This window comes from Mercenaria mercenaria, chromosome 11 (assembly GCF_021730395.1).
Source record: "Mercenaria mercenaria strain notata chromosome 11, MADL_Memer_1, whole genome shotgun sequence".
Classification (NCBI taxonomy): domain Eukaryota; kingdom Metazoa; phylum Mollusca; class Bivalvia; order Venerida; family Veneridae; genus Mercenaria; species Mercenaria mercenaria.
The window spans coordinates 76,282,583-76,298,130 of NC_069371.1; the positions used below are offsets into that span (position 1 = coordinate 76,282,583).

At 36.3% G+C, this 15,548-nt stretch overlaps 2 protein-coding genes across 12 annotated transcripts in view; both read right to left on the minus strand.

The window, feature by feature from the left end:
• Positions 1–4,573, minus strand: part of LOC123531719 (uncharacterized) — a 132,632-nt gene extending 128,059 nt beyond the window's left edge. The window contains exon 1 of the mRNA XM_045312932.2: positions 4,463–4,573. The gene's annotated coding sequence lies outside the window, so the exon portion shown is untranslated. The remainder of the gene's footprint in view (positions 1–4,462) is intronic.
• Positions 4,574–13,519: 8,946 nt separating this feature from the next.
• The window catches only part of LOC123532644 (uncharacterized), a 90,700-nt gene continuing 88,671 nt past the window's right edge, over positions 13,520–15,548 (minus strand). For all 11 annotated transcript variants that reach the window (XM_053517791.1, XM_053517796.1, XM_053517798.1 and 8 more), the window contains one exon: positions 13,520–14,790. In XM_053517791.1, coding sequence (XP_053373766.1) covers positions 14,698–14,790 — 93 coding nt within the window. In that variant the 3' untranslated portion in view covers positions 13,520–14,697. The remainder of the gene's footprint in view (positions 14,791–15,548) is intronic.

Here is a 15,548-nt window from a genome sequence, read left to right on the forward strand (position 1 = left end):
ATGAGTTCGAGTCTTACTCGGTGCATAACATTTTTCATGTGAGAAAGCCATCCAGCTGGTTTACAGAAGGTCAGTGGTTCTACCCAGGTACCTGCCTGTGATGAAATAATGCACGTAGGGGCACCTGGGGTCTTCTTCCGACAAGGACAGCTGGAAAGTCGCCATATGAGCTAAAATTGTGTCGGTGTTACGTTAAACCCAAAGCTATATGCGCAATCTTCTACTTTTGCCGTACTTTTTAAAACATTTCGTCAGTTTAGCCAAGCGTCTAAGATTATAATTTTCAAAACATTACTGTTAAAATTCTGTTACACACTGATATCAAAATCATCAAAATTAAAAATAATGACGCAATGTACCCAAGTGTGTGAAGTTGGCGAGAAGTTCGACATTCGACATTGAACATTCGATCTCAGAACGACATTGGACATTTGAAGCGTGAAGTTGGCAATAAGTTAAACTTTCGACATTGAACATTCGATCTCAGAACGACATTGGACATTCGATACCAGAACGACATTGGACATTCAATTTTAGAACGACATTAGACATTCGAAACCAGAACGACATTGGACATTCAATTTTAGAACGACATTAGACATTCGAATCCAGAACGACATTGGACATTCGAATCCAGAACGACATTGGACATTCGATTTCAGAACGACATTGGACATTCGATTTCAGAACGACATTGGATATTTGTTACCAGATCGACATTGAACATTCGATTTCAGAACGACATTCGACATTCGATACCAGAACGACATTCGACATTCGATATCAGAACGACATTGGACATTCGATTTCAGAACGACATTGGACATTCGATTTCAGAACGACATTGGACATTCGATACCAGATCGATATTGGACATTCGATTTCAGAACGACATTCGACATTCGATACCAGAACGACATTGGACATTTGATACCAGATCGACATTGGACATTCGATTTCAGAACGACATTCGACATTCGATACCAGAACGACATTGGACATTTGATACCAGATCTACATTGGACATTCGATTTCAGAACGACATTGGACATTCGATTTCAGAACGACATTGGACATTCGATTTCAGAACGACATTGGACATTTCATACCAGATCGACATTGGACATTCGATTTCAGAACGACATTCGACATTCGATACCAAAACGACAATGGACATTCGATTTCAGAACGACATTGGACATTCGATTTCAGAACGACATTGGACATTTGATATCAGAACGACATTGGACATTCGATTTCAGAACGACATTGCACATTCGATTTCAGAACGACATTGGACATTTGATACCAGAACGACATTCGACATTCGATTTCAGAACGACATTGAACATTCGATTTCAGAACGACATTGGACATTCGATACCAGAACGACATTCGACATTCGATACCAGAACGACATTGGACATTTGATACCAGATCTACATTCGACATTCGATTTCAGAACGACATTGGACATTCGGTTTCAGAACGACATTGGACATTCGATTTCAGAACGACATTTGACATTCGATTTCAGAAAGACATTGGACATTTTATACCAGATCGACATTGGACATTCGATTTCAGAATGACATTCGACATTCGATACCAAAACGACATTGGACATTCGATTTCAGAACGACATTGGACATTCGATTTCAGAACGACATTCGACATTTGATACTAGAACGACATTGGACATTCGATTTCAGAACGACATTCGACATTCGATACCAGAACGACATTCGACATTCGATTTCAGAACGACATTGGACATTCGATTTCAGAACGACATTGTACATTCGAATCCAAAACGACATTGGACATTCGAATCAAAAACGAAAATTGGCTAAAAGTAGCATCTTAAGTAAGTAGGTCTTCGTCCTTGAAAGGCGGCCTTTAAATTGTTAATCATGTTATATATCTGTTTTTTTGCGTATCTGTAATTTTTTTTGTATTTATTACTTGCGAGTTCAAAACGAGCTATCGACACATATCTTTTTTTTATTTTCATTCTTATTGCGTTGTTTGTTTTTAATGTATAAACATGATGGAAAATGAACACAGGAATGACACTCTGGTAATGAGTTATTTATGGTTTATGGGAACTTATCTCATCTAAGCTGAGCAAAGATTTGTTTATAAACACAGGTGCCCTGAAGCTGGACAAATGGCCACCGGATTGACTGCACCGGGGCCGTGATATGAACAATTTCTATCTTAACCTTGTTTATTTGTGATTTGAAATAATACTTTTTCTGGTATGAAATGAATTTTTAGAGAGAAAAAAGTAACAGAAAACGAATGGGAAAACTGATTTGTTTGTTTTGGATTTAACGCCGTTTTTCAACAGTATTTTAGTCATGTAACGGCGGGCAGTTAACCTAGCCAGTATTCCAGGATTCTATACCAGTAAAAACCTGTTCTTTGCAAGTAACTGCCAACTTCCCCACATGATTTATCAGAGGTGGAGGACGAATGATTTCAGACAAAATGTCTTTCATCAAATCGTCACGGAGAACATCCACCGACCCCGCGATCCATAGACAAACGCTCTCCCTACTGCACAAAGCGGGTGGGCACGAATGGGAAAAATGAAGCAAAATAATTCAAAGCAGTAAATATTGAAGTCCAGGCAATAAAATATGTTACGTACTTTTTAAATTCTGATTCATAGTACAATAAAAAGAAATTATGTTGGGGTTCGAACCCACGGGTTGTTTGCATGCCATGTATTAGGGGCAATCGCACTTACCAATACGCTGAGCAGTGTGCCCGAGGGAGAAGACTTAGAAACGTATACTGTTTAGTATCCTACCTGGGAGATATTGGCATGCATATTGTCACATTATTGACATATTTGAAATAAACTATACTATTAAGACAAAAAAAATAAAGAACAAAGAAAGAACTAAAAATACAGCTACTACAGAAGCCTCCGCACTGGGGTTGTTATTGAATGAAAAAACGTACATATTCTAATTTATTACATTCTATCAGCCAAATCTGATAACTTATAAATAAAAATCTAAATGTCGTTTTCAGTTCGAAAATCTAATATAGTTACGGCATTTAATCTCCACTGTCGTTTTTGGATTCAAATGTCCAATGTCGTTCTGGGTTCGAATGTCCAATGTCGTTCTGAAATCGAATGTCCAATGTCGTTCTGGTATCGAATGTCCAATGTCGTTCTGAAATCGAATGTCGAAAAAGTCGATCTGGTATCGAATGTCGAATGTCGTTCTGAAATGGAATGTTCAATGTCGTTCTAGATGCGAATGTCCAATGTCGTTCTGATGTCGAATGTCGAATGTCGTTCTGAAATTGAATGTCCAATGTCGTTCTGAAATCGAATGTCGAATGTCGTTCTGGTATCGAATGTCCAATGTCGTTCTGAAATCGAATGTTCAATGTCGTTCTGGATGCGAATGTCGAATGTCGTTCTGAAATCGAATGTCCAATGTCAATCTGGTATCAAATGTCGAATGTCGTTCTGAAACCGAATGTCCAATGTCGTTCTGAAATCGAATGTCGAATGTCGTTCTAGATGCGAATGTCGAATGTCGTTCAGAAATCGAATGTCAAATGTCGTTCTGAAACCGAATGTACAATGTCGTTCTGGTATCGAATGTCCAATGTCGTTCTGAAATCGAATGTTCAATGTCGTTCTGAAATCGAATGTCCAATGTCGTTCTGAAATCGAATGTCCAATGAATCGTCGTCTGGTAATCGAATGTCCAATGTCGTTCTGAAATCGAATGTCCAATGTCGTTCTGGTATCGAACGTCCAATGTCGTTCTGAAATCGAATGTCCAATGTCGTTCTGGATTTCAATGTCCAATGTCGTTCTGAAATCGAATGTCCAATGTCGTTCTGGTATCGAATGTCCAATGTCGTTCTGAAATCGAATGTCCAATGTCGATCTGGTATCAAATGTCCAATGTCGTTCTGAAATCGAATGTCCAATGTCGTTCTGGTATCGAATGTCCAATGTCGATCTGGTATCAAATGTCCAATGTCGTTCTGAAATCGAATGTCCAATGTCGTTCTAGTATCGAATGTCCAATGTCGTTCTGGATTCGAATGTCCAATGTCGTTCTAAAATTGAATGTCCAACGTCGTTCTGAGATCGAATGTTCAATGTCGAAAGTTTAACTTATTGCCAACTTCACGCTTCAAATGACCAATGTCGTTCTGAGATCGAATGTTCAATGTCGAATGTCAAACTTCTCGCCAACTTCACACACTTATGTACCATGTACCCTCGGAAACATAAATACGAAGGTAGAAAAACTTTCGTATTTACATAAATGCCACATTAATATCTATCTCTTTAATCATTTACGCCAGCCAGTAGACGCAGTTACACTGGTGATCATTCTTTTAAAACAACCGTGCGTATAAGTGTTTACATATATTTAAACACAGCTTTTCTTTAAAAAATTTACAAAACGTTTTATACTTTCCTGATACGACTTGAAAGATAAACGTGTTTTCCAGTCAAAATTAATACCCCAAAAAACGTCTGTATAAGCCTTCTTGATAAATGTTTCGATTGTCGCAATATCTATTTCATTAACGCATCAATAATTATTGTTAAAGTTTTGTTCCAGGAATTATATTTATGTTCAATGTATAAACAATTGTCAAAAGCCATGTCTTACACTAGTTGTTTTTTTTTTTTTTTTTTTTTTTTTTTTTGGCCAAATCTGAACATTATATTGCAGCAAATGAATAGATAATTCTGTTAAGTTTGATCAACAAGGGGTAATGTACGTGGATGTGTGGTTTTGATGACAACTGAAATTACCGTTTGTGAGAGTTTTATAGCTTTTGTAAACCGCATATGTCTCGTAAAACACGTGAACAACATATCATTGTGTCAGTGTCCTTTGCGTTCGATCTAAATTTTAAGCATTTCAGTATTTTTGAACGGAGATTTTACAGTGAGTTTTATAAAAAAATCAATTTGAAATTCTAACTCTGTAATAGATTTATGTATATCAAATCTCATACTTCTTTTAAGAATGGTTTGCATGCTTATTTTGTGTACATGTCTATATGTTTGCATTCATGCAGAGTGAAACTATAATAAACATAATTATATCAACATGTCGATCATAATTCAGAAACATTTCTGTTAGTGCGGATTGTTATTCCAATACATGTTGCATAATATGTTTCTTCTTCAATTTTTGTTTTTACCTATTCTTAAAGCGTTTCAACGCCGGCCTACGTAAATAGCATAAACGTTCCGTCAAGTTGACATATGACATGATGAATTGTTTTAAACCTAATATAAAACTAATTACTAATTGTAAGATATTAATGAAGATAAATGATATAGAAACATACCCTTTTAGTCTGTGAAATTATCTCATCCGACATTTAACAAACTCTCAAAACAACTTTTTCGTTTGTTTTTTTCACGTACAATTTTACGTCAATTAATCACGTTACGTTTGCTTGTAATTGTGATAAATGACAGGCAACAATTAACTCCCCTCGAGGGGAAATATTTCAAAACATGAAATGTAAATTAATTGCTCCATTGTCGTCCAGTAATTGTTATGTTAATTTTTACGCAGAATTGATGAATACACTTGCATTTTCGTTCTTTTGCATATGCATGAAATTACAGCTAAATGAACAAATGAGTTTTCAGGAAATTAATGTAGCCGTAAATGCTTAAGTTTCTCGTTCAAAAACCAGGAGATTAATATTGCAATAAATGTTTTACTTTCTATACGTCGAAGGTAAAAAGGCCGTTACATTCATTTGTACGGTAAAACAAAATGAAAGAAATTGAATACAAAACATGCAAAATAGGTAAACAAGCTCTACACATAAATTATAAAATTTAATTTAATTTTATGCTTTTATTTTATCCTAAAATGTAAATTTTTAACGTTATAATATGCTTGTTAAGTCTAACGTACTCAAGTTTAAACGTCAATGGATAGTTGTTATGTTTAACGCTGTTTACACCACACGCGCGCACAAAACGACCTTACTTCTAAGTAATATGTAGACATCAAGTGTATGCATAGCTGTTAAGAACATGTGTCTTTTTAAGAACGAGGCAATTTCTTGTATGTTTATCATTTTTTTCTTTAACTCTTTTGCTTCAACCAGTTAGAGATCAAGCAGTCATTATGTCACTAGTGAAATAAATAGTTTAAATGCTACAACACATTCCACAGCTCTGTATTCAAAGACATCTTGACAGAATTTGAGCAAGAGAACATAGATCTATCTTAGTTTCTTATATTCACCTCGACAGGATTTTGTTTCCTAAATATGTTCTTAATTTTACAGCAGCACATGCTATAACTCAGTTAAGAGGTAATAAAAATTACAAATCTAAAGGCGAATAGGCTCTGCTTCTTCTTGACGTTCACCGCCTACACTGTCACCCCTGATGCAGCAATGAAGGATGCCGTCTTCTTCAGGTCCTCCATCTTGCCGTGCACTTTGATCCTCATTGGGGTGCTGTTTGGCCACACACGTTTCCTTAGGTTCTGCAGACGTGGACATCTCTGCAGAATGTGCTCAGCAGTTTGTTGTTCCAGGCCACAGGGGCACAGCGGAGAAGGAGACAATTTAAGCTTTGTGCACATGTGGGCATTTAAGTTGTCATGTCTGTGCGAAGCCTTATGATGTTGACTTGTTCCCATCTGTCTAGTAGGTGATAGTCACCCTTGATTGGCTTTGGCTTTTTTAGTGGTTTGATCATTGTCACCTTCTCCTCGTGAGTAATGCCATTTTGTGGCTGGTTATCTATAGCTCCAAGTTTGTGTAATCTGTTTGCATTCTCATTTCCAGGTACACCGCAATGTGCGTAGGGACACAACTCTTGTTTTGCATAGGCTAAAAAGTGCCATTGAGATATATCCAGTGCTTGGAGAACTGACAGAGCATCTGTGAAGATAACCACGTTGGAGCAGCTCTCTGGGGGACTCTTCAATGAGTTTAATAGCCTCTTTGATGGACTCAACCTCTGCTCTGTAGTTGGTGCAGTGCCTCCCGGTTGGAATACTATTTGACTCTGATCTTCCCGAGGTGTGCAGTATGAAGATGCCAGCTCCTCCGTCTTTTATTGCAGCAGAGGCTGAGCCGTTTATTTACATCTGTGTCCATGTCTCTGACGGGTATGTGTCTTGGATCATGGCCTGTGTAACGTATGTTTTTTAGTGTTATAACATAAACAGAATCCCGAGTGATTTGTTGGTGCCCGAACACGGTAGGGCGAGTGTAACAACGTATCACGGATTCGAGAATTTAAACGAAATGTACTGCGCTACAGCTATTCAACAGAACGTAAACTAATATATGAAATCCTGTCCTTAACGTATTTTCATGATCGCGGAGTCGGTCTTTTTCACTTGACGTCTTTTAAATTTGAATTATCCGTTTTGGGTCCGTTATACTTTACGCTTTGCCACAGAACGCGCATATATAAAAATGTTTTAGTAGCACTTGAGCGGGAGAATCTCTCTCTGTTAACACACGTTTTTTCTTCTATTAAAATGCCCCCGAAAAGTGACAAGAACAGCAGTTTTTATGCTAGAAACTTTGTTTAAGGTTTAACACTGTTTAGCTATGTAACGGCAGCAGTTAACCTAACAAGCGTTCCTGGATTCTGTACCAGTACAAGCATGTTCTTAGCAAGGAACTGCCAACATCCCCACATGAGTCAGACGTAGAGTACGAAAGATTTCAGACACGATGTTTTCTGTCAAATAGCCACTGAGAACATACGCCTAAAAAGTGTATCGAACTCAGACTCTGCATCCGTAGATATTGCAAATGAAAAGCTAATACATCTCCTATATCATCGACTGTAGATCTTTGTGCTCCGTCAGATTGTTCTCTGATCCACATAAGGCATTTCGGTTTACAAAAGTAGAACGTAAACTGCGTCAGACCATAGTTTCCAAGGTAAAATTTTCACGTGTGTGACGAGTAGGATCCTATTTATCACAAATATGAATTGTCACACAAAACAGTCACGTATGTCACATTTCTTGATACTAACGTTACCAATAGTTTCCTACCTATTACACATCTTTTTGCCTATAAATGAAATCACATCTTCAAAGCCCGCTATTTTGATTTTACTATTGTGAAGGTATGTTCACATCACGAGTGTTCACAAGTACGGCCAATAGCGATCACGAAATGCATTGTTTACTTCAGGTCATATTTTCAGATTGTTAAGGTTTAGCAGTATATTACAACACAAAAGAAATTATAGTTCTATCCCATAGAGTCGGATACTTAAAATATTCTAAAGGAGTTGTCCCCACTCCCTTTAAAAAGAATGTCATTTGTATACGAAATAAATGTAAACAATTTGTCATAAACGATGTTTTACCTAGTTATGTTAAGTCAAACAGTGTTACATTGTTGCAAATGCATCAAAACGAAGACATTTAACAGCTTTTTAAAAACTGTGAGTTTTTAAAGGCGCTGATCTGTCCAGTGGTGTGGCCCCTTCATGCAGTCCCTTTCCGGTATTCAATACATATATACATGTATAAAGTAAGTTGACAATGGTTTTGTAAAATGATATACATGTTTTATATGCTATTTGATTCGTATGTAAAACAATGCGTTCTTTCTCTGATCTGTTGATGTTCAAACTTTTTTTTTCTCCGAAACATGGACCTAATTCTTGATTTGTCATGTAATCAATTGAAAATGTACTTTTAAATTTATGAGTGTAATCCCAAGTCTGTTTATCTGGTGAAAACAAATCAAATTTATACCTATTAACATACCGGTATTAGATGTCGTGCCGATAGTTCTACATCAACTAAATCAGCTAAATTATTTTAGTTGTACGTGTGTCGTGTTACACCTCAAAATGGTAGCAGCGCATTTTGGTGGTCACTACCAAAATTCGGCGACAAAATGAGAGAGAGTGGTGGTGGATATCTCCTATAAAGATGGTAGGGGAGGGGATTTGGACTTCCCCTCCTGAGATACAGATTTCGTATAAAAACAACAAAAATTTAGATTCCTGAGCGTGTGAAAGGAGCCTCAAAAATGTCGAATTCTGTAAAACGAAGTATAAATGTGAGGATAGCACTACGGTCCTTCACCTAGATTAGTTACTTTTAAAACATCCCACATAAACATAACTACTGAATTCTGTGCGTGTTTTAGGTGTCTTAGATAAACATTTCCGTTTCTTTTTCACCTTAAAAGTGAAGGGTTTCTAGAGTCCATCACAGATATCTTTGAAACACAACGTAAAAAAATGGTAAAATGTGGGCGTGGGTTTATTCGCATAATTTTCCAAGAAGTAAATCTCCGTCGTTGGTTTAAACTTTATTTCAGAAAGTTTGACATACATGGTATACAACAATAAATGCATGAAATTAATAGACCGAAAAACAAGTTATTTAAAACTTATATAAATTCCTCTCCATATAGGAAATAACTACAAATCATCAAATACCACATTGTCAGGAATCCTGGCTAGTGATAACTAATTTTTTTTAATAACAAGTAAGGATTGTATAACAAAGTTGTAAAGCTAATCTCCGTCGTTACATTAAGATTTTTTATTTTGGTGTACATTGTATACATGCGAGTGGTATTTTGGGGTCCTCCCTGGACAACGCATTGAAATGGTTGGTTCTATGTGTTTAGATGGGTAAGAAAAATATCACTAAGATATGAAGCCTCCTCCGCAGTAAGGTGTGCAAGGTCATGTATCTTATTATTTATCTACATATATAAAGGCGAATGATTTTCTCTAAATATTTATCGCAGATTTTGGCTTTTTTCTTCATTTGTATACGATATGAGAAAACCTGCGGAAGGCAGGCGATTCCAAAAATTGAATTTATGGCAGTTATATTTTCAAGGTCAAAATGTCAAGGTCGGATGAACGAATAAGTTCCATCAAGACTCTCTTTGAAATAATAGTGTCCATACGTCACGGATTTTTTTTTGTAAACTATCAAAGTACGTAGAGTGCAACGCAGTTCGGTAGTGACTACCAAAACCCGGTCGAATTTTGGTAATGACTACCAGAATGCGTTGCTACAATTTTGAGGTGCAACAGTGCCGTATTCACATGTCTTGTGTGATTACTGTAAGTAGAGTTATCCCGAAAGGTGATAAATGCAGATACCGCTGTGATAAAGAGAAAGTAAAATTCTGTGACCGTAACCTTTGACTTTCAAGTGCGACCATGACTTGAAATCTTGTGTGGATGACAGACTCAAATCTAAGCTATTTGATAGTTGACCTGTAGGTGTGGCCTTGGGCTTGAACTTGTGACCCAGGTAATGAGTTCTACATGAGCCATGCCATGAGAAAACCAACATAGTGGGTTTGCGACCAGCATGGATCCAGACCAGCCTGCGCATCCGCGCAGTCTGGTCAGGCTCCGTGCTGTTCGCTTTTAAAGCCTATTGGAATTGGAGAAACTGTTAGCGAACAGCATGGATCCTGACCAGACTGCGCGGATGCGCAGGCTGGTCTGGATCCATGCTGGTCGCACACCCACTATGTTGGTTTTCCCATGGCACGGCTCACATGTCGTTTTGATGACGTAAACTCTTTTAGCAAGTTTTATTAATTTGTTTCCTTCTGGCACGAAGTTAAACTATTTGACCAATGACCACCAAATGTGACATTCACCTTTGACGTACATGCTGGATTATACGGTCTTCTCATCTTCTTGATGCGGTAAACAATTACTGTTAGTTCGAGTAGTAAATGCGATACGAAGCAAACAGAGGGTTAACCAGCTGACCTTTATTCTTCTTGGCTGCATTCTTTGTTTCAAAAGGATCTTTTTACAGATTTTATTAATTAAACATGTACATTGTATAGTAGTCTTGATTAACACCAAAGTTCACATGATTAAACTAGATGCCCACGGGCAACATGTCGAGCCCGTCAGCTGTCAAAAGGACTGGGAGTTGCACACGACACTCTATCTCATTGAGGCAAACATTTATGCCAAATAAAAAAGAGATTGCAAAAAGTTACAATATAAGTTATTTGTAGTAACAACAAAGGGAAGTAAATCTTAATTTTTTTTTAAAAAAATCTAAGTCCACACAAAAAATCCTTACCAGTAGAGAAAGGTCAAAATACACCTCACAATTGGATGTAACATGCATGTTGTACTACAGAAAAGTGGTCTTGATTTTTCCCTACGACCAGTAATAAAAAAGTTACAATATAAGCTATTTATAGTAACAACAAAGGCAAGTCATTCTAGGTTCTTGCGCATGACCTTGACCTTTGAGATAGGAACCTGGGGTTTGCGCATGACATGTTTGAGGTTAACATTAATGCCAAATAAAAACAAGATTGCTCCATGCATGTCAAAGTTATGGTCCGGACAAACAAATCCGGACGGAAGCACGCACACACACACGCACGCACATACACCGAACAGCCATTTGGACAACTATGTCTTTGCTTCCGCAAGCGGGCTCGACAAAAATTACTTTATAGATGTTTTTCCTTTTTCACTAGCATAGATTTAAGAAGTGGAAAACAAAACGTAGTGATCGGAATCCAAACAAGGTATTTAAAACATTAATAAACACGTCATAACTGTTACATCCCACTGTACCTCAAATCGGCACTACGAAAAAGGGAAATGCGTGTTGCCATAAAGGTAGAACATAGGAACTCGCACCGGAAATCAACAGTCTTTTTCATTAATGTGTGAACATGATTTCCAAACTACTTGGTACAATGATAAACGTAGGAATCCTCGGGACGTTTTGCGTACAGCTATTTTTTTCACTTCCCTTTTTCGGCGAACGCCGTCTAAATTCGTTTTCATTACCTATGCCATGTGACTTCAATTTGCAAATCAAACTACTTGATAACGCATTATAGATAATTTATCAAAACGGAAGATTTATGCAACACTCTGCCTGATTGGACGAGAGTGGCAATTTCTTTCACTCTGTTGATTGTGCTTCGCTGAGTGAAATGTAGACAAAGCGTTTATCCTAAACGACGCTGTTCACAGTTTTAAATCTAACTTTGGCTCAGTATATTTAGCAAGAATATTGATAAATCTCAAAATGATAAGTAAGTTTAATAAATATGATAAAAACCTGTTCAAATACCAACATATATCAAATTAAAGAGCTGAACACGGTCTGCGTATCACATGAATAAGGGTGTGATAAGAGTCTTTTATGTAGAGAAGTGCTTTTTAAAAGATTTTCCTTGTTACAATTGTCGTCTGTATATGAAAAGGTTTCTTGCTTTTGTGACTTATTCAGATTGCATATTAAAATGAGTACTTGTTTGCTTTGATATATTTGTTATAAATTATTTAACTGATTTATTATATATGAATATTTTTCTTTAGTATGGTATGCAAATATTGAACTCAGTTGAAATCTGTTTTATTATATATATGCTATAAAATGACTGAATCTCATTTCACTGAAATGAAGGTACGTTGCATACAGTTTATCTATGTGATATGACTACGGTCAAACTTTGATTATGAAACAGAAATATTGAAATAATTACAATTGTATGTTTTGCTTGACCTTCACTTTTTTATAGGTGTGACGTCATTGTCCAAAGATTCATGAATAGCGAATATGCATTTGTTAAAGCGGGATCAGTTGGCCTATTTTAGAAATAAATAAAAATAATAAATAAAAAAAATCCTTTAATTGATTTTTTCTCATGTATTCTAATCAAACTTGATTTGTAGCATCTTTATTAGGCCCACATCCAACTTCGTTCAGCTGGGACATTTGACCCCATTTAGGGGCTGCTAGAGCTAAAACTAGAAATGCCTTTATACAGCGTCTCATGAACAGCTTGGTGGACCTTTGTCATACTTGGTCTGGAGCATCATTATAAGGTCCTCTTCCAAATCTATTTATATAGGAACTTGGGCCCTATTAGGGACCACTATAGCTAAAAGCAGATATGCCTTTCTTCGCATTAACCACTAAAATGTAATGGATTTTTATCAAACTCTATGTGTAACAATATTGTAAGGTCTCCTGCTATTTTGTTACAAATAGGGATAGGGACCAATTTAGCTAAAAATATAAACACATTTAATGACCTCTTCTCATGAACCGCTTCATGAATCTTCATCAAACTACTGCTGTAATTATTCGTCTAAGGATAAACGAAACAAAATTCCAACCCTACGAAACCTTTGCGAAAAATTAAAAGAGAACCATTTAAATTGTTGAAGTGCGGTGTTTAGTTTTGCAATTTGAAAAATGTTAGATGAAAGATGAATGTTAGATGAAAAATTCATAAACTTCTATCCTTATTACAATTCGCCGACCATCATTTTTAAAGATATTTCTTGTTGATTGTGCTACTAGAACCTATGATAGGCAATTGCGAAAGCACAGTGGGACCGAGTTGCTTTGATAATTGTATCTTGGCCTTTTTCATTGGGCCCGTATAATACATCACTCCATTAGAGAAATGAGGTGTAAGATAAAACTACATTGGAGTAAAATAAAAATAACAACTAACTCATAAATTCAGTCATTACTCAATCTATTTATTGGAAACACTGTCACAGTAGTTACACATGAAAATATTTAAATTCAGATCTCAAATAGATATGAAATTGGGTTTATCTTTCAATCTAATTGTTTTTGCATAATTTCTGTTTCCTTGTTCTGTAACCCTGAAGATCTGCAGAATGATTTAAAAATTCCTTATCGTTAAACAGTTTCCTTCTTTATTGTGCAAATAATATAAAAAAAACTAAAAGTAATAACTACGTTGTTTTATTTACAGGTATTTACACAAACAATCATGGAAACATTGACAATATCGTAACGTAAATTAGCCACAAACGAGTACATTACATACATATTTCAACAAAACATAGATGCCATTGTTAAAAGCTAAAACATAGTAACTGTTTAAACTGCAGTCACCAACGCCTAGTGTACTCTACAGCTTTGGCGTACGACGACATGTTTGCAATGTACACAACGAGCTTACGTAATCCGAACATTCCATTTGGGCGAAACATGCATCACACTAATGTTGACGAATTATAAATTTTCTCATAGAACGAACATGTGAAGAAGAAAGTGCGTGTTGTCCACTTAAAGCGGCATACACAATTTCTATAAAAGTGCGCGTTTTTCTTTCTTTTTTTTCTGCGAAAGATGACGAAAGCTAAACGTTAAAGCAATGAGTATGACGTCACGCCTGTTTACCCAAACATTAACGCATTTATGAATTTTGAACTATTTGTACAACTTTATCCCAAAGTGTATTTGGCAGTTGGGTTCTTCTGGAATAACGACCTGATATTTACAGAGCTTGCATTGTAATTTTAAACCAAAACCAAAGTAAAAACAATCGATGTGAATTAGCTAACATTACAACCGTTTCGGTTTTAATCAGAGAACGACATGTTTACAAAAGATAAAACTGCAAGCCAAAGCATATTAAAAAGAAAAACGATTAAAAGATAAAATTGCTCTCTTTGATATATTGTATGACTTTGTTCTGAAAATTATCTTTGAAAACGTTGTGAAATAATTCAGATGCGCCTTCATTTACTAAAAATATCTCCACCAGCGTCACTGTCTATTTATAGTAACGAGGAAACTACTCAATGTTTTATTAATATGTCAAAATCAAATGAAATGGTGTCTGTTATGAACATTGATGATAGCGTTTATAATTGCTGCAACACTAATTCAAGGCGTTTCCGTATCTCTTCTCGGGGACAATATTGTCTCTTACAAACTTCCGGCTCTTTCTATCAATACATTTCGAGAAAAGGACCTGAAATACACCGTTTATATACAAGTTATTGACGAAGCAAAAACATGATTACCGGTGGTAACCTGTGGAATAATTTGTACTGTCCAAAGGTCCAGAGGATAATGTTTCATTAGTATTTTTTATTTTTGTAAGGCAGCATGGTCATAATTATGGCGACTTTTCAAGCTTTTGTTGGTGAATAAAGACCCAAGGTGCCCCTATGAAAATTGTTTCAATCATGCAAAGACACCTGGGTAGAACACCAGACCTTCCATAAGTCAACTGACTGGTTTCCTCACATTAACAATTCTGCAACCAATGCAAGGTTTCGCACCAACATCGTTCATGAGCAAAAAGATCTAATTCGAAATCAGCGGCCTTAGCCGTTCGGTGTCAAAGGCCCTCACTAGTTTGTAGAAATATTAGCTTTTCGCTTGTAAATTAGGTACAAGAAATGTCCTATGCATCGCTAATGGAAGATATTGTACAAAATAAACTAAAGTACAAGATCTAATGGTAAGCAATAAAACTGAATTTGTGTCGAGGAATACTACATCGGTGAATGTTAAGAGTAATAAGATATAGTTCTACACAAATTTATTTGAGACTGTTGAAAAACGGCGTTAAATCCAAACCAAACAAACAAAACAAACTGCCTTTAAACCCTTACCCTGCTAAATTTTAATAATGAACTTGTCCATCTTTTAATTTGGACAATACCATCAACTGTTAAAAGGGGTGCTTACCAAAAAGATACTGACTGAATGGCGAACAATACA